Below are 22,609 nucleotides of genomic sequence, written 5' to 3' on the forward strand. Positions count from 1 at the left end.
AGCGAGACGCACACACACACACACACACACGGAGCGAGACGCACACACACACACACACACACACACACACGGAGCGAGACGCACACACATACACAAACAGAGCGAGACACACACACATACACACGGAGCGAGACGCACACACATACACACGGAGCGAGACGCACACACATACACACACACACACACACACACACACACACACACGGAGCGAAACACACACACACACACATACGCACGGAGCGAGACGCACACACATACACACGGAGCGAGACACGCATAGATACACACACACAGAGCGAGACGCACACACTCCTCTTTATAGCTCTCTCGCTCTGACACGCACCCACAAGCACACACACACACACACACACACACACACACACACACACACACACACACAGATGACACACTCACAGGCAGGCAGCGTCAATAAAAAGCCCAGCGCTGTGAGAGGCCGCCGGCACTCCACTCCCCCCTCCTGCCACTGCGATTAGCGGAGGCTGGCTGGCTGGGGAGAGGCGCCCCTCTGTTATCTGGGGCGGTGGCAGCCTGTGTGTGTTGAGAGAGAGAGAGAGAGAGAGAGAGAGAGAAAGAGCGAGCGAGCGGGCGGGTAGAGAAAGAGATTAATTTAACTCTTTCGGGGCAGGATCGCAGCGCTTGAAGCGCCGCTCGCTCCTGCGCTGTGCTCCGGCAGCAGCAGCAGCAGCAAGCAGCACAGCCGAGCTTATATCACACAGCGCGCCGGGAAATACGGACATTAAACACACGACTCTCACGTAAAAGATATCAATAAGGCAGGATCGCAGCTACCGAGGTCACGTCCAAGGTGACGTGACCTCGAAATTTGGTGAATTATTCCACAGTTTCACGTATCTTGCATGTGGAGTTTTTGGACAATTAATCCTGATATTTTCGGGGGCTCAAATGCTTCAAAATGTGACTGACATTAGGGGCAAAAAGGAAAAAGAATCCTGCATATATTCCCCAGAGTGCAGGGAGGGCCTTCAGACAATATTTTGACCAAATGGATAATTTAAGACTAATAGATTAATTGGACGGAAAAATTCTGGAGAAAAATGTCAAATATTTGCTTATATATTCTCCAGATTAAAGAATATAAAGAAAACACTTGCCACCCTTATATGGAGACTACATTATAACACGCTGAGCTTTGAAAATCTGACTTTTGAGTTCAGCTATTTGTTACATAATTACAAAGTGCTGCTCCTGCACCATTAAGCAGCTTCATTCAGTTCTGCTCTGAGCAAAGGATCACAGACACAGGGTCAGTCTGGAGAGGAGATTTTTTTAAAAACCATACCAGTCATCCACATTAAAAAAAACACAAAAAAAAAGACTAAAAGCCTAGAAGCGTTTTGTTTGTTGGACTTGTGGTAAAAATAAAAATGCTGTGCAGCACAGAGTGATTCAACTAGTATGTGCGCCTATAGACACATGAAAAAGTACAGAGCTATAGCTGTTCCTGTTGCCGTTGCTGCGGAGGTGTAGTTTTCTTTAGACGGATTACATCATTTCAGTTGTAGAGCTTTGTGCTTTGAAATGGTGAATAATCAGGGTGGAACCATTCAAAATTCAGCTGCAGAAGTTTGTCTCCACACATATTCAGGCAGGTGAGAGTTTAAGGTTAAAGGTCATCACGGAGGAGAAAAAAAAACATCATTTCTGATTGTGAAATTACAATTTGACAATACATTTATCTATATTTCTATTTTCACGCCTTTGTTCTTATAGGCGAGTCTTTGTGTTTGTTTGTACACTGGTTGACAGTTGAAATATAATAAAGGGATTTTTTTTTTTTTAACTTTTGTAGTATTTTATTGTGTTTTTTATCACCTTCTCACTAAATGGCTGGATTAAGACCCAAGGGCAAAATATTTGATGTCGAGCAGCTGTTGTTGTTTTAAAACCTCATTTTGACGCAAGGCCCCTCCATAATCCGAAATACCAAAAACTGCACGGTCATTTGATGAACACGAAGTAGCCCAGTTCAACTGGTTTCACTGCCTTCGGGGTATCAAAAGAGAGGCTAAAAGGGGGCAGCTCTATTTGTTTGACATTTGTTTTGTTTCTTTAATGGGTTTTGTTCTGGTTTGGGACTTTTGTGACCGGCCTTCATCTCTCCTCAAGTCAATCTCCATCTGCAAAAAGTAACGACAAAAAGCCCCAAAAGTACCAGAATAAAGGAAGAGATGCAAAAATAGGTAAAAGTATTTACAGGATAAGTTATTATACATTAGGAGAGAACTGTTGAGCAAAAATGGTTTATTAATTGTTGACACGTTCCTTCACGCTGAAAAGTCCTTGTGATTCATTTTCAGTTAATCCCGTATATAAAATCCTGCTGCCGTAAATTTAATAGTGTACAAAATGTGCATCAATCCACTCCTATCTGGGTAACGTTTACCAAAAACTGCGGGTGCCGGGTCTCTTTATATAACAAAAAAAAAAAAAAAAAAAAGAATTTATAATTATACATTGTTCAATAGGAGCCTTGAGCAAAACTAGTTAATTAAAACATTTGATGTAAGGGGCTAAACAACAACCCTCAACTCAATTATTTATACTTTTAAGGCATCACTCATGCAGGCTGTAATCTCCCCATTAACCTTCTGCAGCCTCATTTTTTACTGTAAACAGCGGGTGAGCTGGGTTTAGGAGGGTTACAGCCTCCTCCACGCCGCTGCCTGTAAATACTGCCGGGGCTCTAATAAACAGCAGACGAGGCTTCCGTGGAAGCAGCCACACAAACAGCCATCAGGCCTGTATCCTTTTTCCCTGCGAGGTGACAAGAGCTCCAGCTTGTTTTTCAGCGTCTGGGCTGCTGCTGCGCTGTCGCCTCTCTCTCTCTCTCTCGCTCTCTCTCTCTCTCTCTCTCGCTCTTTCTCTCGCTCTCTCTCTCCCTCTCTGTGTGCGTCACAGCTAGGTCATGGCCGGACTCCAACAATGGCTCCGGTTTCTCGAGCCACACGTACACGCGCAACACACACACACACACACACACACACACTCACACACTCACACGGCTCCAGGAGCGCACAAACACAGATCTGACAAATGATAGGGTGGCGAGGCGAGGCGAGGCGAGCTAATAGTAGGCAGTGCGCCTGCCGACATGCCCGTGGGCCGCGGGTGTTAAATTGTATCCAATTACGGCGCATGCGACGATATGAGGGGGGAATAATAATTCTTCTTGCGTGACAGGGAGATTCGCTTATTTCACGGGATCTTTATATGAAGGGGGAGCAGGGCTCGAAACGTTCAAGCGTCTGAGGGAGAGCTGTGTGAATGTGTGTGGAAGGAAAGGGGAAAGGAAAAAAAAAATAAAAAAATCAGGTTTTCTGGAGGACATGGCGCGCATATTCCATTAATCAAAATCCAGTTAACCGTATTTGGAGACAGGCAGGGGCCAGAAGGGTCCGACCAATAATTAATATCCATTATTTAAGCAGACCAGGTCTAAAAGATTCATACAGGCACACGCACACATAAACGGACAAACAGCTCACAGGAGGCAGGGCTGTAGCGGGAGGGAATGAAGGATGGCATCAATGTGAAAATGAAATAAACACGCCCAGTCTCAGCTTTGTTATGAAATGTCTCTCCTGCTCATTTATTTGATGGAGTGCACAGTCAAGTAAAACCAGCAACGGCGCCAAAAGAGGGGAAGGGGGCCGATGCGATGTGCGGGTGTCGCTTGTCGACGGGACTTCCCGTGACCTGCAAAACTCAAGGTCGCACGCTGGTGTCACCGACGCCCAGAAGAAAAGTTGACACGCCGAAGGGAGAGAGGGGTCGAGTGTCGGTTCATTAGTTCAACTCGTGAGAGGCGGCGGCGGCGGCGGCGGCGGCTGACTGCGCCGACACCGATTGAAACCACGGAGAAATTGGAAAAGCCCGATGGGCTGTGGTTGAATACAAAATGACTCCATTATCCTGCCACTCGCACATCTCAGCTACGTCCCCTCAGCGCCACCGACAAGAGGCCGTCACATGATGAACCATCAGAGGCCGTCGCTACGCCGTGGGTGCAGCGTGCGTCATCTCCTCCGACCTGTTCTGACAGGCGCGTGTGCGTGTGGATGCATCTGTGCCGGTGTTCGTTTGACTAATAACATCTTTTCCTTTGAACTCGCTCGTGAGGAAATGTGAGCTGAACGAGGCTTTGCTCGACTGTCACGCCGGAGCGGCGGGTTTTGGACCGTCGAGAAATATTTTCCTTCACTTTCCGGTCCGAGGCACGTAGAAAAATAGAGTGTACAACTTAAATATATACAGTTCATTGATCTGTTATAAATACAAACAAGCGCAACCTTTTGTAAAAAAAAAAAAAAGAAAATTAAATAAAAAAAAAAAAAAATAGAAAACAACCTTTTTAAAGGAATATTTTTGCGGAAATTGCAACAACAGTAACGTCATACGCAAAGACACAGCCAGAAAGCAAATACTGTCTGAGGAAGGAGACGCTGGTGCTTTGGGACTCGTGTGCCCCGCTGAGTTGTCTCGACTGTTTTTTTTTTTAAAAAACACCTTGTGTATTTCTACGATACACCCCCCCCCTCCCCGCCACCCTCCACCCCCCCTATTGGCAAGAGAATTGTTCAATATTGGGATCAATCTCAGGGTAGAGCAAGACGCTCTCACATCTGACACACGGGGTGCTTTTTAAAGACCTGCTTTTGAACTCATCCCCTGCAGAGAAGTGAAAAGGTAAATTGCTCCGAATGCTAAAGGAACACCTTGTTATGATTGCCTTTCAGCAGTCCTTTATGTTGTTGTTGTTGTTTTTTTTTTTCTCGTTTTTTTTTCAAACTTATTTTTCTGCCGGAGAGCGAAATCGTTTCGAGACCTTTGGGATGCAGCAGATGCCTTTAGAGCGCTCCCATCCCTGCTTCCCTCCGACGCTAGTATTGCAGGGAGCTGCAGCTCTGCTCAGTATGTGTGGTGTGTGCGTCTTTAGGATATTAAATAGTAAAGGATGGGGATTAATAATGGAACCTGACAGCTCATCTCCGGCTTCTATCTGCCTGACTGTCCCCCCAATCTTCCCTTCCCTACCTCCTTTTTCCTGCTTCTCACTTTCTAATCCGCTGCGTTCCTCCCTGGCTGTGACCCTCCTTCGTGCTCCTTCCCTTCATCGCTTTTTGTCTGCCTCCCTATCTCCCGCCCGCTCTCTCAGGGCCCTCGGTCTTTCAGGGTCATGTCGGGGGAGTAGAAGAGCACGTTGGTGTCGTCGTCATCGCTGAGGTCGACCAGGTCAGCCTGCGTGTAGCGCACCGCCCCGGGGTAGTACTCTCCGATTCGAGTTCTGTCACAGAGTCGTGACTGCAGAGCCAGCTAGAAAGAGGACACACAACGTAGTTTGGGATTAGTACACTCTGTCTGCGCCGGTGTGAAAAGTATGTTCAGCTTGAAAGGTATCTTTTCCCGCTACATTCTGACCGTCCCATTTATACACTCGTGCTGGTGTTTTACACGCTTAAAAAAAAAGAAGAAAAACCCGATTCCTTAGGTTGATCGTTCTGAAAATGCCGGCCGTTTGTTGAACTTCACCTTCACGAAAAAAATAAAATTAAATAAAAATATTATCAAGAAAAGGTTGAGCAACCGCCAACGTTATGCGAACGTTCCTCCGTGACGTAGGCGAGACGATCTCTCGTCGATGCTTGTTTTGATTTCCTCTGGAAACTGAAGCCAGTTGTTTTCGCTTTCCACTTACATAAAAGTACAGTACTTCAAAGAATGTGGAGGAAACGCTGACCAACACAGAGGAATATGATATAACTTCAATGAGCAACTGGGACTTGAAGAAGAAAAATGTGCGGCACACTTTGTCGTGCGCTTGTATATTGGAAACAGGAGGAAATAAGTGTCCAATTAAAGCTCAGTAGGTGAATTACGTGCTGAAGGTTCAGACCTATAACAAGCAATAGAGAGCAGGGATGGGGACACGCCTTTTTAAATATTCAAATAGTCATTAAAATATAAAAAATAAATGAGTATATGTGACTATAGTTCTTCCTTATTTCCCGTTTTCACTGGTGCCTGGTTGTAGAGCATCACTCCCGTCAGAGCGTGGCAGTAATGTGCCTAGAAGTTGTAACTTTAAAGAACAGAAAGAGCAGAAGAAACCGTTGCTACCGGGCTCGCGGCTTCGGAAGCGAACGCTCTGTGAGATCTGACGCCCCGGCGCGAACAGGGGAAACGGGCAGAGGACAGCGTGGCCGTCAAAAGAGTTCGTAACTCTTTAGAAACCAAAAAAAAAAATGAAGATGAGCTGCAGTCAAACTCCGCAGGTGAAGCTGGCAGATCGTCAACAGCAAAACACGAAGAGTCAATGAAAAAGTCCAACAGCTCAGAGCGATTTGCAAATAGTATCTTTGCTTGACCAGCGAGCTGGTTACTTTGTTTCTAGTTGATGCATCCTAAAGGGACCTTCGCTTAATTCTGAAACTATTGTAGCTGCCTTTAGCCAATCAGCCTTCAGCCAATCAGCCTTTAGCCAATCAGCCTTTAGCCAATCAGCCTTTAGCCAATCAGCCAATCAAGCATTTAGCACGTCATCAAGCTGTAAACAACAGATACCTTCCCCCAGAGGGGAGGCGAGTTCAACGCCACGTCGGTAAATAACCGCTGCAGATTTTTTGTTGTTGTTTAGGCCTTGTTATTTGCTCGCGTTGTCACAACTTTTTGTTTTGCTCCGTGGAGCCCGCATCACCACCGTCGGCGTTTGAAACCACCGGTTGACTTCTTCGCACCGAGCCGACCCGACCGTAGCAGGTCGAGCAAAAACGCTGGTAGAACTTCGTGTTAGTTTCTCTGGAAAGTGAAAGCTGGAACCGTTTGAAAATCAAGTAATTGCCCTTGTGAGAACTTTGTAGAGTTGTAAAATCCAGCGTGATTGTAATTAGACACAACTGTGCAGCGCGTTGACATGCGATGAATCCCGAGACTCTCAGATCTGTTCAATAAAATGTCCTTTCCTTGATTGTATTTAATTGCTTCTCTAAAAATCCGCTCCCGTTTTAAGGCAGCGTATTTTTGATCCAAATGCCCGCTTAGGGTGGACACACCTGTTCCGTATGAAAAAAATAACCAATCACACAGTGTAGATATCATTAATGCATCAATATGGGTTCTGTCAGACAACTCGGCAATTCTGAAACCGATCTGATCGATACACACGACCAAGTTAACGGTTCGAATTCATGATCAACAAACATTTTGTATGAAATATCGAATATTACTACTTTAGGAATTTAAAGTTTCTGAATCATGAATTTGGCTGTTTTACATTTATATTTACAAATTTTGCAGATTCGTTTTTCCAAAGCGATGTAAAAGTGCAATCCAAGCTGACATCGCTCCTGAAGGGATTTCGATGACCAGTGAAGTTTGGGAACTTGTTCCAACACCACAGGACCACACAGGAGAGGAGGTTTAAAAGCTCACAGTGAAAATAGGACCAGTCGTTCCTTAATTTGCAGATTGTGTGAAAAAGAACTCTCATGCAGCTGAATGAGAGCATTCAGGTGGGTGGGTAGTCGGTACTCTGTAGACAAGCATTAGTGACTTGAACTTAAACAGGAAGCCAGAGGAGAGTAATGGAAAGTGGAATGACACGAGCCGTCTCTGGTTGGTTGGACCACAGATGTGCTGCTGCATTTGGGATCTTTTTCATTACACATGCTGGCAGCCCTGCCGGAAGAGGATGCAATACAAAACGCAGTGTAAGTGATGGCAGAGAGAAAGGGAATGAACAGAGGTTCAACCAGCTGAGACGCAGCAGACTAACAAGGCGACGTCCGCCCCTCTTCTTAATACGTGACAGCTGTGATGCACAGCTTTGATGATTACTGGCCAAAATACAAAAACGACCTGAAAAACAGCTCAGGCGGCTGCACGTTGTTTCCACCCGTGAATTTTTTAATTTTTTTTAAAATGTTTTTAATTAAGCTTGCTCTTTGTCAAGATCGCAGGGATACTGAAACATATATGGATTCAGAGCAGCTTCTTTTCCTGCGTGAGATGCGATCTCCTTGCAGAGCCACAGGCGGTTCAGCTGTATGGCTAGAATGCAGATCAATATCAGGGAGGGAGCAAGGGAGCGAGGGAGCGAGGGAGCGAGGGAGCGAGACGTAGAGTGGGCAACACAGGTGGGAGGGAGAGGCTACACAAAAGGAGAGAGGCAAAAATAATGTAAGAGAGATAAATGCCAGAGATGCTGTAACAGGGTGCCGAGAACAGAGGAGACTGGGGAAGAGACACGCAGAGCACAAAGAGAAAGAGATAGGAAGAGAGAGGGAGGACGAGAAGAGTCACAGTGCTGTGGAAAGAAAGACCAAAAAACAAGAGCGCTAGAAAGCGCGAGAGATGCCCGCCGGAGAGACGGCAACATGTTTCACATGCAACAAAGGAAAATTAGAACAACTAAAGAAATCAAAACGATGTGTTTATGTGCGGGTTGTGAAATATCGGGAGCCTCCGACCACCTAATTGACACATGGGACCTAAAATACTGATTTTCTTTTAGATTTTCAGGGGGTTGTCAAAAAAAAAAAAAAAAAAAAAATATGGCTATTTATCTGCACGACAAGGTTATGTCGTTTTCCAAAATCTTTTTAGTTTTTAAAAATAGCACAATAGAAATATGATGTAATCAAGAGTATCGAACAATAGAGCGTGATTTCCGGGACGTCCACCGCGTCACTCGGCACGAGTCAAAAGTTCAATGGACGTGCTGCTAAATTTGCAAGCTGACATCGGTTATCCGCCCAAATGTAACGTGAGCTTATAAATAAATGTCAAAGAGGATTTGGTTTCACTGCCAAAAAGTTGAGGATGGCAGCACTGGAAACGCCAGCGACGGAGGACAGGCAGTCTGACTGGCGTTTCGGCCGCCCACTCGGATATCGTACCGACGCCGCTCTCGCAGCAGGACTCGTCCCAGCTCTGACGGGAATGATTCCTCCGGAGGCGAACGTTCAACTCCAAACAACAACCCCGTAAGTCTTTTGAGCAAGCGGCTGATTACAGACCCACGGTTACGTTTTAAAGCTAAGCGACCTCTAGTGGTCGTAATTTAGTGGTCTGGAGAAGTGACACGGGTTCAGATGACGTCCAGGAAAGGGGGAGATGAGATGGGCTGGCTGGATGGGTCGATTCAAGAGTGGGCGTGGATGAAGGAGACCAGAGTTGGCTTTCCGTTTCCCCAAACACTGGTCAGGACAAGCTTTTAAAACCACGTTTACTGTTGCCATGACGACGATGAACACTGCATAATGCTGGATGCAGGAGACCACTGTTTGCTTCCCCCTTCCGATCATTAGTCGGGACAGTTTTTATTTTTTAAACCACATTTACTGTTTCCAGGACAACGGAAATTGCATAACTTTGGGAGCAGAAGACCGCTGTCTTTTCCCACTTCCAACCACCAGGACAGTTGTTTTTTTTTAAAAACCGTTTCCCGTTTCCATGATGTCGAACATTGCATAACGCTGGATGCAGGAGACAGTCGTTCCCTTCCAATTTCCACACATGAATTGGACAGGTTTTTAAAACCATGTTTACTGTTTCCATGACGACGAACACTGAAAATCTCGATGCAGGAGACAGTTGTTCGATTCCCATTTCAAAATACGATTTGGGACAGTTTATTTTTTTAAACTGCGATTACTGTTGCCATGACGATGAAGGTTGCATCACTTTAAGGAAGTAGTAGTGCACAACATGGATTGGGTCATCATTTTTTTTTTATGTTTTTAATACTTCAATTATCTTTCCCTAACCCAGACTAAGTGTTTTTTTATTGTTTTTTTTTTTTAATGCCTAAACCCAAGCAAGGGTGTTAATTTAGTTTTTAGGGGAAGAACAACCAACATATATGGTCGTATGGGTTGGATGCGTGTTGGATGCGCTTCGGCTCATCTGGCTCAGATTAAGGTGTTCAGCACCAGCCTGGCTCCGCCAAACTATTCTCACAGCTTTGGTTTTCCGATGTGATCATAGTCTGGATACGCTGTTCGTATAAGCGTTTGCTCAGCCACTCTGACGGGCACACAAAGGGTTAAGTGTGTTGATGCTTGAGGTCAAAGTGTTTTTTTTTCCCTGTGTGTTAAACATTTTTCAACTCTCTATGACCGGAAAAAAATGCTGAAGGTTCAGTGCCCAGTGCTGTGCTCCCATTTAAACAATTCTTAAAAATATGCTGCACTCAGGGAAAAACGCTTTGGTGCAAAGGGCCTTGGTCGTTGCTGCGGTGGCAGCGTCGGCCAGTTTCGGCGCATGCTGATTGGTTAAAGGGTGCTCAAATAGTTTCAAATTAACCCGAGGTCAACACCCAGCTGGACTGAACGACTGAACGATTCCCTATGGAGTGTATCCAGACCCATATATTTACACAGCGAATTTGGGGTCTGGGTACGCCAGGTTATTCCGCCACAGGGTTGGACACAAAAACAAACGGTAGATGTGCAATTGCTGGCTTGATGCGAAAAGAGGAAAGCCAGTATATTTTGCCTGCAGGAGAGATCAAAGTTTGCTGCTTTTTGAGACGATCACAGGGGTCGATTTTCATGATCTGAATCTCTATTCAATAAACATCTATAAAGGGCTTTATTTTCAGGATCTTATTCCAGTACACCAATGCGCCAAACCATTCAATCAAGTTTGTAGTCCCCTGAAACGCAGTATAAAACATAACTCTAAATTAAGCCCACTGATTTAAAAGGTCGTTGCCTGAAGGAACAAAAAAAAATAATAAAAAAATGGAGAGAAAGTGTGTGGGAGAATGCAGCACTTTTTACTTGAAAAACTTAACAGCTACAATTTGGAAACATGTTACCGTCTTGTGCCTGAAAATAAATAATAATTTGGCGGTTATTTTTCCGACCATGTTTTTACTGATGGTTGTTTTTATTAAGCCGATTTATAGACGTGCTAGATTCAGAAAGCTCCCCCTCTGGTCTTGTGTCTTTGGAAACAGTGGAATCCCACTGTTATCCACAAAGCCAGGCCCACAGCTGAATAATCAGACTGAAATGCCATTTAATTTAGTGACATTTCCGTCCTGATGTCACTTTAGTTGACACGGAAGCTGCAACAGCTGGTTTTATGGTTTTCTGACATTTTTCACAAGGTAAAAAAAAAAAGAAAAAAAAGGACATTTGTGATTTTGAGTCATCTCTCAAATACCCTTAGAGTCACGACAATGTCATTCATGCGTCAACTTTTATATTTCTACTTTTTATGAATGTAGCTAGGTAACTAGGTATGTAGGAAGATGCCGCTTTCAAGGTTTTCTCAGCCATGAAAAACAGACTAATAGAGACAACGGATATTTTGAGAGATCTCGGTTATGGTGCCACCGCTGAGGATTTCTGCCAACTCGACCCAGTTGTCACATTGTCAACAAATAAATTAGTAGTAAACATTGCATACATTACATTAGACTCTACTTAGGTGACTGATTGTTTTCCGTAATGCTTACGGACCTCAGTCCTGACCCACGTCACATTCGTGCCAATTCCTGACGTTAAAGCGCACCATATTGTGTAAATTTGGTTAATTAAAAATCTTGGGCTTCAGTATCCAGTTCGTATAAAATAATAAACAGACCAGTTTGAATCACTGAACATATCGGAGATGTGGGCAGCTATTAACAAATCTGGACCCAAGCAACAGGTGCAGAAATGAGACGGACTAAAACAAAACCCAAAATGCACCCAAATGATTGTCTTGACTAAAGAATGGCTTTGTGACCGTTCCAAAAATTTAAAAAAAATAAAAAAATGATGTAATCACAAAACTGTCATGTTAACAACGCAACGTTAAATTTTTATTTAACTGTGAATCAATCAAGGATCATAGAGGAAAATGATCCCGATTCCTGCGTAAATTGATTCTCTTCCCCATATGAAGAAAAGAGAGGACCGGATCCCTTCGAGTCCAGTATGGAGATGAGGGACGATTGCAGCCACCAACAACTCTTTTAAAGTGCATGTGGCATGTGAGTAGTGACTGAAGACAGCTTAAAAAAAAAAAAGAAGAAAAAAAAAAAAAGAGCCTATCTTTTAAATCATGCAAATGCACCGCAGGCAAACAGCAGCGGAGACATAAAGGGAGAGAAGCAGCGAGTGAGCACGAGCGAGTCGGGGCTAGGAGGGCTGGGGAGGGGGCGGGGCGGGGAGAGGAGGAGGAGGAGGTGGAGAGGGAGAGGGGGAGGGGGAGGGAGGGTGTCTGGTAGAGGGAAGCACAGATTCGTCGCTTTGAGAGAGGAATGTTTTCACGCTGTTAAAACCCACCACCCCACCATCGCCACCCTCCTCCTCTCCCTCACCCCTCCTCTCCCCCCCACCCCACCCCACCCCACCCCGCACCCCACCCCTCCTCTCTCCCCCGCCAATCTCACACCTGATGTGTGGGGGCTGCTGGGAGCCGCATGCCAAGATGAATAACAACCGGCTGTTAGTCACGATAGCGCACGAACACACACGCCGCCTGTCTCTCTCTCTCTCTCTCTCTCTCTCTCTCGCTCTGTCGTCTTCCTTCTCACCTTCTCTCTCTTTTCCCTCTCCGACACACACAAACAGCATTTTCTCTGTGATTTACGAACACATTGAGATTCCATTTCACTCCTCTGTCTCTCTGTCTCTCTCTCTCTCTCTCTCCCCACTCACCACAGCGCAACATTGACATTTGGGTTGAAGGTCACACCGCACATTCCACTCTTCCACATAGCGCTCATGACCCGCCATCAGCACGGCTGCTGGTACCGAGTGGGTGACAATATGTGTGCGTCTGTGTACACCGTGAACTAAGTCCAGAGAGAATTATTTATTTTACTTTTTTTTTTTTTGATCATGGCTCAATATCAGCTCTGGCTCAAATCTGCAGATACAGTCAATGTTTGCAGATTGAGACAAATCGTTGGAGAACTACAGTATATAAATTGCGGCGTTTAGTGAAATACAAACAGGTTTGTGGTCCAAATATGAAAAAATATCATCTTTCTGATAATCTTGTCTGGAGTCTGGAGAGCGAAAAAAAAAGGAAAAAAAAGTCTCATTCTTAATTTTATTCTTTGAAAAAAAAAAAAAAAAAGAGGAGAATTTGGTATCAGACAACAGTGATTCTCTGTATAAGTGACGTGCGAACAGCTGTGAGAGATAGTATCAGTCAGTGTGTAGTTAAATAGTCTTACTACGAACTCTGAAGCGGTTATTTCTCTGAGGAGGGCTAAAAAAAAAAAGTTGACGTAGAATGAACACACTAGTTAACCTAAACTCACAAGGGTTGGTTAAAGTAATGATCTCAGAGATTTCTATTCAATCAAATGTTGAGTTACCATCACTGAGTGAGGTAACACGATGGGGACTGAGCCTGTGAAAGCCCCTTTGTATTTGCAGTATTATGAACTGAACAAGCTGTGCGTCTGTGGTAATATTCTCGGGCAAAAATCAAAAGCGGCTCACAGTTTTCCATCACCATGCAGTCGTTGTTCCAACACACGGGTAGTTGGAGCTCACGGGACGAGCTCCATCTCCGACTCGACCATCAAATGCCAACTGACTGACGTCACACAGGCGACACTGTCTGGATCTCCGAGAAGTGAAGTCCAAGAAATCAGCTGCAATTACGTCATTGTCGCCAACAAACAGAACAAAATGGAGATCCTTCCGATTGTAACTCTAAATCCTCTTAAATAGTGATCGTGATATAAAAATGGATGAGCCATTTTTTTTTTTTAGCACTGCAACCAATGATGCCTGTTTGATGTTGTATATATCAAAATAAAGCAATATTCAATAAATGGGTAGACGTTTCACATTTATTTAAGCAAGAAATCAACTATTAAGATAAATGTCAAAAGATATTCTGCCAGTCTTTGTTAAACGGTCGCCCAGCTAATGCATGTCTGAGTTAATGGATAGTCTTAAGTTTTATAGATAAAGCTGCCAGCGTCAGGAAACTGGACCCATGTACATATGGGAATCAACACTTTGCGTTCTGTCATTAAAAAAAACTGATCGTTTTCATTATCCTGACGGACAAAAACAATCGTACCAAGCAGCTGCATCTACCTGCACTGTTGTCAACGGCTCCCAGCACAGAACCTAGAAACAAGTTTACTGAACAAGTTAACTTCTGCCACAAAAACAGCACAGAACTGTTGAAAACATACATTAGTGCAGGACATTTAGCAAGTCAAACACAGACCAGATTATTTTTTTTGCAGGGCTGGCAGACCAAGTCTTAGCTAAAGAGAGTAAATATTGGACTAGAATTTGCTCATTACTAGAAAAATTTGGCTTTTACAGCCCTCTTCATTATAGGTCCACAAGTGTGATCCGAGACCAATTCAATGTAGAAGTTCTTTGATAAGGATACAAAAGGTTCAATCACATTAAATGGAAAGGACACAAAAGGGTCAGCAATAAGCCGAGCAGGAAATGATCCAACCAAGGACACATGGGGGATTTTGTGAACTGGTCTGGTTGTAAACGGTGGGTTTGCCAGTCTCCTCACAATATACAGCATTGCTTCTCAGCACCTGACCACCTGATTACACCAGCCTACTTTATAAAACCATATAGAACCTAAAGCACAGAATCGTCAATATTAGTCGTGTTAATGTGCTAGAATTTTTTTTTTTTTTTTTAAACAGCTTTGCAAATCCTTTTAAAATATTTGTCTCCAAATACGCTTCTAGTTCAGCTGACAACCTACAACCTGCAACCTCCTTCACACAGGCATGATAATTTTTTTTTTTTTTTTTTTTTTTTTTTAAATAGTTTAGAGTTGTTTTAAGCACGCAAGTAACAAATATTTCAGCCATTCAGTCTTAAGCTTTTCACCCAAAGTATGCTGGGGTGGGCTTCCGCTACCAGTGACCCTGAAAGGAGAAAGAAAATGTACACCGCAGAGGAGAGATGGCATTCAGAGGTTCATAAAGCTCTTTTCAGTCGCAGAACATGTGACATTGCTGACTGCATATATCTGTTGGAAGTAATCGCTGTTTAACTGAAGACACTTTAGGAATGACGGCGTCGGTTGGTGTGTTCGTTCACCGCTGACCGAAACATCTACTCAACAAACTTTGTTAAAGAAAAGCATGGTTTCACACACAATTAATTTGAATGACTCCAGTGATCTTTTTTTTTTTTTTTTTCTTTTTTTTCTCCACTCAATGCCATCAGGAAGCTGAGGTTTGGTTATGACAAAAATAATCTTGACAACAGTTGAATGGACGCATCAAATTTAGTGCAGACATTCATGTCGACCTGAGCATGAATTGTCCCTTGACTTTTCATCGAGCACGCTCCATTAAAAGGTGGATCATTTTTCAAATACTTTTTATATGTTTATAACAATTTTCCCATCAGCCCTAGATGTATTTTGCATGAGGTAAATTAAATAAGATGGTTCATGTGGTCAAAATAAAAACCTGCTTAAACATGCACGCGTTGGATTGTGATTGAGACACGAGTATCCTGGTTATGATCAGGTTTTTTTATGGGTCCGGTTTTAGTGTTTGTGCACGCAAACATCCATATGCGAGTGAAACCGGTGTCGTATTTACATCTTGAACAGATTTCTTCACACTACCGACTACTGGCACAGGTGTGGCTTCAGCCAAGTGACCGGAGATACAAACAGCGGCGGCAGCAGCAAAGAAACAGAAAGTTGTCTTTCAGTAATGAAAGAGTTAAACATACTCTGGTTGGTAACGTAAAAGAGGGAGAAATCATCCAAATGTTGACCAGTTCAAGTCTACAGTCGACCGGTTGCAGGAGGCCAGTTTCCCCCAGCATGTAAAGTGAAACAAGTCAGGTCAATGGCAGTCATGACTTGAATGGAGAAATGACTTGGCGATGTTCTAAACCATAACAATCATGGAAAAATAGCCTCTTGGATTCGTATAATGACGGGTATTGTAACGGGTGCTATTGATGTGTGTGTGTGCGTTTTCTGTACCTGCATGCCGGTTGGGCTCAGTAGGCTCCACCAATCCCTGTCCAGGCCAAAGACGAAGGCGTTGGCCAAGCCGTGAAGCGGTGCCGACAACACGTGCAGCAGGGTGAGCGAGAAGGATGGACCTTGACGGTAGACGGCATTGTGGAGCCTGTTGGAGGAGAAAACGAAATAGAGAGACAGAGAAGAGTTGAGTTTATCTATATATATATATACATATATTTAAAAAAAGAAGAAAAAAAAAGTTGTAAATAAGGAGACAACCTGCAAGAGAGCTTCAGAGGGGAGGATGGAGTAATTGAAGGAGAAGTCAGACGGGGGAAGGAAGACAGCAACAGGAGAAACGGGAAGGATGGAGCGCAAGAGGTTGATAGAGCAACGGAAGGAGAGTGAGAGAGAGGCAGAGGACAAGTGAGTGACAGAGTGAGGGACAGGGTGAGAACGAGAGGTAATGAGAGCGAGTGGCAGAGGCAGGGAAAAGAGGAGGGGGGGGGAGAAGGGGGGAGAGAGAGAGAGAGAGAGAGAGAGAGGAAAAGGGGAGGGTGAAAGAGCGAGTGAGCTTTATATCAGCGTTTAAGAGCCCATTAGGCAGCGTGAGACGGCTGGGCTGACACATTCTTGGCTGCCGCTCCGACAGCACGCAGCACTTTACAAGGACAGGGAGATGTGTAGCGCTCAACTCCCTTCCTCTCCTTCTCACCCCTTTCTCTCATCTCAGTTTCCTGCCTCTCCGAACCACGATTTTTTTTTACCGTCCCATCTCGTCCTTCTTTTTCATTCCGCTCACGTTTCCAACTCGCTGCTTGCCCACCTCCCACCCCCTCCCGCCCTCCTTCCTCTCCCTCCCCCAACCCCAGATATCTCTCCCAGTTCTTTGCATTCAGTTTCATCTATCTGGATATCTCATTTCTATCTCGACTCATGGAGGGCGATCCTCCCCTTCCTTTCTTTTCAATTTCCCCTCCCTGCGCCGGGAACCTGCGGTATGAAGACCCTGATATTGCACGGTGCAGCCTAGAACTAATGGCTGCCTCTGAGAATGATGGTGCTCAGCCATTAACCCTGGATTAACCCTGTATTAGCGCTGCTCGCTGGGTTAGCCCGCCACTAATGTCTTTTATTGATCTATTAGCGAGAGAACCAAACCGCATGCGGCTCGTGGCATTTTCTGCACGTGTTGTGTTCCTGCGAGGTAAGTGGCCACGGTGGTTGACCTCTGGGTCCCGAAAAGTCATCCCCCAGCTGTCGGTGTCCCACCGGGGAGGAAGATACAAAAACCAACCATGTGAGAGAAAGAGCCGCTGTTGTGTTGTGGTCACCAGCCGTTACGCGAGACTCCACAGTCACTCATCGCCACACAGTCAGGGGAGGAGAACGGTTTCCAGTCAGCTGCGACGATAATAATTTTGGTGAAATCTCTCGCCAACAGCGTGACTGCTTTGTTTCTAACCGTTGACGTCGCTGGACTCAACACCTTGAACATGTACAAACAAGTCCAGGTGTTTAAAAGTGACATTAGTGAAGCTGCTGGAAATAAGGCACATACACAAAACTTTCCTCTGGTGCCGAACCAAATCGTTTTTATAATTTGTTGTGACGCCAAGTCATTATCGTCTGGTCCAGCAGACCAAGAAAAAAAAAAAAAATTTAAAAAAAAAATCAATTCTATTATCTTGAACAACAACAACAACAAAAAAAGACAACAGCTGTTTTGTCTAAAAGTCCTTAATTACCTACAACAATGGGGCAATACAGTTTTTAACAATGCAAACAGGAGTAAAACATTTACGGGTATATTGGAAACTATTTCCAGCTCCAGATTGATATTATAAGAACAGGACATTGTGGGCCTGACTCAAAGCCTTTAATCTGACTTCCAGCCTCAATCTAGTTTTTGTAATATCCGGATTGATTTTTGAAAGTCTGGACTGCTAAAAAAAAAAAAAAAAAAAAAAAAAAAAAGATAAAATTTGATTTTTTTTTTTTGTTTTTTTTTTTGTGTGTGCAATCGTGGATACGAACCACATTTGGAGACGGTTTAAAATGTGACGGTGCGTCTCAGTCCGAACACTCCCGGCTCAGATCGGATTTTTTTGGCGTCGCGAACGCACACGGTGACGACGTCATTTTCGGAGACAGAGATCTATGCTGCCGCGAGCAGAGAGGACTGTGGAGGACACGCAACAGCGACGCTCCACGGACAAACGCGGAAATTAAATCGTCTGCTGGCACGGGCTGGCCGCATCACCGGCGTAGCTGCGCGTGCATTGTTACCATAGGAACCCCCCTGCAGATCTGTGCGAACAGTCTCTCCTGAAGACCTGATTTGAGAATCAGAAGCCAGAATAAACTTTAAATACATTTTTTTTTGGACAACACTTGAGTCTTTGGCTGAACAGGTACGACTTCAGGATAAATCCTGTGGGTTTGTTGGCATTAGGAAAGGCATCAAATATGTTGGTAGGGTTATCCTGTTGGAGCGTTTCCTTCGATGACAGATGGTTTAAGTACTGAAAAGCCAATGGATAAATCAATTTGAACAGATTTAAGCACAATGTAGGAAAAAAAAAAAAAAATCCCCTGGCTGCCAGGAAGGGGCAAGTAGCAACACTTGCAAAAAAAAAAATGTATAGGAAATACACTTTTAAAGAGCAACTTGCAGGTTTAAATTTCCACAAAATGGGTTCTTAATATTTCTCGGAAACGACCAACTGAAAAGTTAATGCACAATTTTGTATGTTTTATGAGACAAAGGCAAAAATTCAGAAGAAAATGTGAGTATTTTAAGCTGCGGTCTTGAAACGTTCATTCTTTTGACAATACTACAATAGTATGAATACTAGTGGGCGGTGGCGAGTCTGAGCGGCTGCGATTTGATGAGTTTGTCTTTTTAGCCAGTTTCACTGCATTTAATGAAGACGTGCAGTATCCTGTGCCCTCTATTTTAGTGCCATGTGGCTCACTGATCACATTTTTCAATTTGTTCAATATTTTATGAACCATATTAATCCCCACTACAGCTGACCCATTCAACTGAAGTGCAACGATTTGTTGTCCCCATGTTGTTCCACACAGTAAGTCATAATGGAGCTACAAGAGAATAGTAGAAAGTGAATGATGAAGCTTGAAATAAAAAAAAAAAAAAATCTTTAAATTGCTGGTGCTTATTATCAAAGCTGCAATAATTTTACATTAAGCTTGATTTTGTGTGCACATGAGCCGCTTTGAATCTTCTTCATTGGCACCCTCTTGTCCAACTGTAATCCCCCTCATTTCTAATTTTCTCCGTCAGGTTTGGACCGCTGGATCGGTCTCATAAGTATTATGAGAGCGAAGCTACAACCGGAGTCAAATTCCTTGCATGTGTTAACATACATGGACAATTCTGATTACTGTGAAAACCACGAGATCAAATGAAGCGGACCTCCCTTCTTCTGTCATGAATGAATTGACTGGAAAGTAGAAAGAACCTGCCGACTAACGGTAAATAGAGAATTTCTGTTTTTTGTTGTTGTTTGTTTTGGCCCTGATCCCAAACCCGAGTTCTTTAAAAAGGAGCATGCACAGATACCAAGTCTCATCCCATACCTACTAAACGCTGATTAAATGTATCCGACACATTAAAATATCAGGTGTTCCCCTCTTAAATTTGGTGCGCCTCCTTCTTCAAAATCGACTTAATCGTAACACCAAAGGTCCCGGTTGAAAACGAAACCCTGAATATGACATAAATAACAGTTCAGTTGGGTGAACGAGACTCCAGATGCAATCTGCTAGTAAGAAAACGTCTGACTCTGCTGTAGTTGGTAGTTGAGAGATCCTCAGTACGCTCTTGGTTGTATAGTGACATTACAGAGAGCCAACAGATAGATGTTATACTGCCTTGTTATCAAGTTACGCATGTGACTTATTACTAATTAGCGACAGTATCACCGGCGGTAGCTTTAAGTTTTTGACAGAGCTTCCAAGCAGAAAAAGTGTCATTTATTAACATCAAGCAATACAGTGTGAAACACACACCACGCCAACAACTTCTGTCTTTTTAAGCAGCTAGTGTGTCCGCCAGCACTTGTGAGAATTGAGAAGCTGCTAGCTGAATATCTTGTACGCTGATCTTTGCTTACAAGAAAGGAGGGATAACAGATTTGTTGCCGTCTCGAGCTTCAGGGAATCCGTGTCTTTTTGCCATCTCAGTTTGTCGGAAAGGAGTCAATCACCGGTGCGACCGTGCAATTTTCCCACATTCGCATATTCTAATTTTCCCTCGCATATGGAAGGAAATACACACAGCGTAGCGCCCGCCCGGCACTATGGAGAGTAGCACCGCAAGTGGAGGTCCAGAAAACATCGGAAAGGAGAGAAAACAAAAGTCGGATTTTAATCCGACTTGTAGTGATGAGTTTAGGACATCCTGAAACTCAGAGCTGTGATCTGTTATCGCGGTATCAGGTGTATGAAGGAATTAACGCTACACATTTGACGGCATATCTGAAGGACTAAACTGACCCAAGACACAATTTTCGATGACTCGGATTTTGGTTCACGTCCCAGTTCTTCTATTAAAGCCCCAAATTTTGCGTCTTTAAATAACAGGTACGATAACTTTGTTAAACTACGCAAGTACAGAATCAAGATTTTTTTTTTTTCTTTTTCTTTCAGTGAGAACTGCAGGAGAACAGCACAGAAGATGATTATGGAGATTCGTCCACAAATCTGGTTATAATCCTCTCTTATCCTCTTTTGCAGTGTGGGGTTGCAAGGTTTATTTGCCATTAATCTGTCTCCATTTACCTTCCAACAACGCTTTGAAAAGTTGTGACAGGAAAAAAAAAAAAAAAAAACACAAGCTGGATTGGCCAGGCGGTCGGAGACGAACCGGTAACAAGTACCTACCTGCTGTCGCTCTGGGTAAGGGTGTCAACTAAATGTCTAAACAGAGCTTAAAATAAAACCAACAGTGCAGCTAGTGGAGCGTAGAGTGGCGTGTCCGTGCGCTTGTCGGAGTAAGGACCGTTTCAGAGCAACGCTGCCTGTTTTCTGGGTTAGCCTAGCGCGGTATCTCCGAGGACCAGACCAGCTGCTGCTCACATTCATTTCACTTCCCATTAAAGGTGAAATAAATCAGGAGTCCCCACACAACCTCCGAAGAGACGCAGGAAACGCACACACGCATACGCGCGCATACGCACGCAGAGGAAGTCGGACACATGCAGATATGTATAAAAACCCACATCACCGCCGGTACATGTGTGAAAAGGTGTCTACACACAGTATAACCGAGGTCACATGCATTGAGGATGTCAGAGGGAGAGGAAATGCGGTGGATGCACGTTTCTGTGTGTGTGTGCGCGTGCGTGTGCGTGTGCCTGCATGTGTGTGTGTGTTTCTCTGACAGCGCAGCGGTGAGAGTGAGTGGGTCTGTGTGAAGGGGGGCTATTTCTGGCGTCTCATTTTTTTTTTTTTTTTCCTGCTGCCGCAAAGAAACACGATCGGCGTCCGGGAAACGAGAGCTGGCAGCAAGCAATCATCTGCCTGCCACACACACACACACACACACACACACACACACACACACACACACACACACACACACGGCACCTCACAGCGCCGAGCAACACGCGCCATGGCAACGGAACAGCCGCAATTAGAGGCGAAGAGCCTTTCCCCTCCATCGAGGGAGAGACGGAGAGCAAAATGAAAGGAAGAAAGAGAGCAGGCGAGAGGGAGAGAAAGAGAGACAGGAAGGTGGGGGCGGTGAGGGGGGGGAGGCGGCGGCGGCGGGCGGGCACTAGATGAGTGTCAGAGAAACAGCACTGCACAGGAAGGAAAGAGGGAGGGAGGGAGGGAGGAGGAGGAGGAGGAGGAGGAGGAGGAAAGGAGAACACGATAAAGAGGTGAAAACGTGGAAGAGTGAGGCTGTGAAGGGGAACGAGGGCCGAGAGCGATGGAGGAGGGAGAGAGAGGAGGGCAAAGAGGTGAAGGAGTGAGGCTGAATGAAAACGACTAAAAAGCAGAGGAGGCAGGCAGCAAGGAAGAGGTGGAGGAGGAGTGGGGGGAGGGAGGGTTCGGGGGGGAGGGGGGGGGGGGAGGTGAGATATCCAAAAAGACAGATTGCAAGACATGAGTGAGACAAACAAAAGAGATTACGTGCGCGAGAAACCAAGATAAGACGGGGTGGCGACGGGGTGGGGGTGGGGGGGGGGGGGGTAAGATAGAGGGAGAAGGAAGCGATGGAGAGACGGGTGGAGGCGTGCGGGGGAGGGAGGGGGGGTGGTAGGCTGTTTCTCCTGTGTGAGCCGGGCTAATGAAAGATGAATGAGGGAGGCAGCGGTGGGAAGGAGAGCGTGGCTGCGGGCGATGCCTCGCTGAGCTGCTGCGTGTGCGTGTGCGTGTGTGTGGTGTGTGTGTATGTGTGTGTGTGTGTGTGTGTGTGTGTGTGTGTGTGTGTGTGTGTGTGTGTATGTGTGTGTGTGTGTGTGTGTGTGTGTGCGCGCGTGTGTGTGTGTGTGTCGCTGACTCGAGCCCGTCTCACAACAGGGATGATATTGTTTATATAATATCAGGCGCAAATGGTCAACAACAATAAACACGCACACGCGCGCACACGCTCGTCCACGCC

At 44.9% G+C, this 22,609-nt stretch overlaps 1 protein-coding gene across 2 annotated transcripts in view; it reads right to left on the reverse strand.

The window, feature by feature from the left end:
• Nucleotides 1–4,580: 4,580 nt before the first annotated feature.
• The window catches only part of LOC138201077 (cyclic AMP receptor-like protein A), a 53,846-nt gene continuing 35,817 nt past the window's right edge, over nt 4,581–22,609 (reverse strand). For both annotated transcript variants that reach the window (XM_069154204.1, XM_069154205.1), the window contains exons 12-13: nt 15,994–16,141; nt 4,581–5,355 (exon numbers count right to left, since the gene is read on the reverse strand). In XM_069154204.1, the coding sequence (XP_069010305.1) occupies nt 5,194–5,355; nt 15,994–16,141 (310 nt within the window). In that variant the 3' untranslated portion in view covers nt 4,581–5,193. The remainder of the gene's footprint in view (nt 5,356–15,993; nt 16,142–22,609) is intronic.

Source organism: Embiotoca jacksoni, unplaced genomic scaffold, assembly GCF_022577435.1.
Source record: "Embiotoca jacksoni isolate LCO1_2020_lvr unplaced genomic scaffold, fEmbJac1.0.p SCAF_2, whole genome shotgun sequence".
NCBI classification, from domain to species: Eukaryota; Metazoa; Chordata; class Actinopteri; family Embiotocidae; genus Embiotoca; species Embiotoca jacksoni.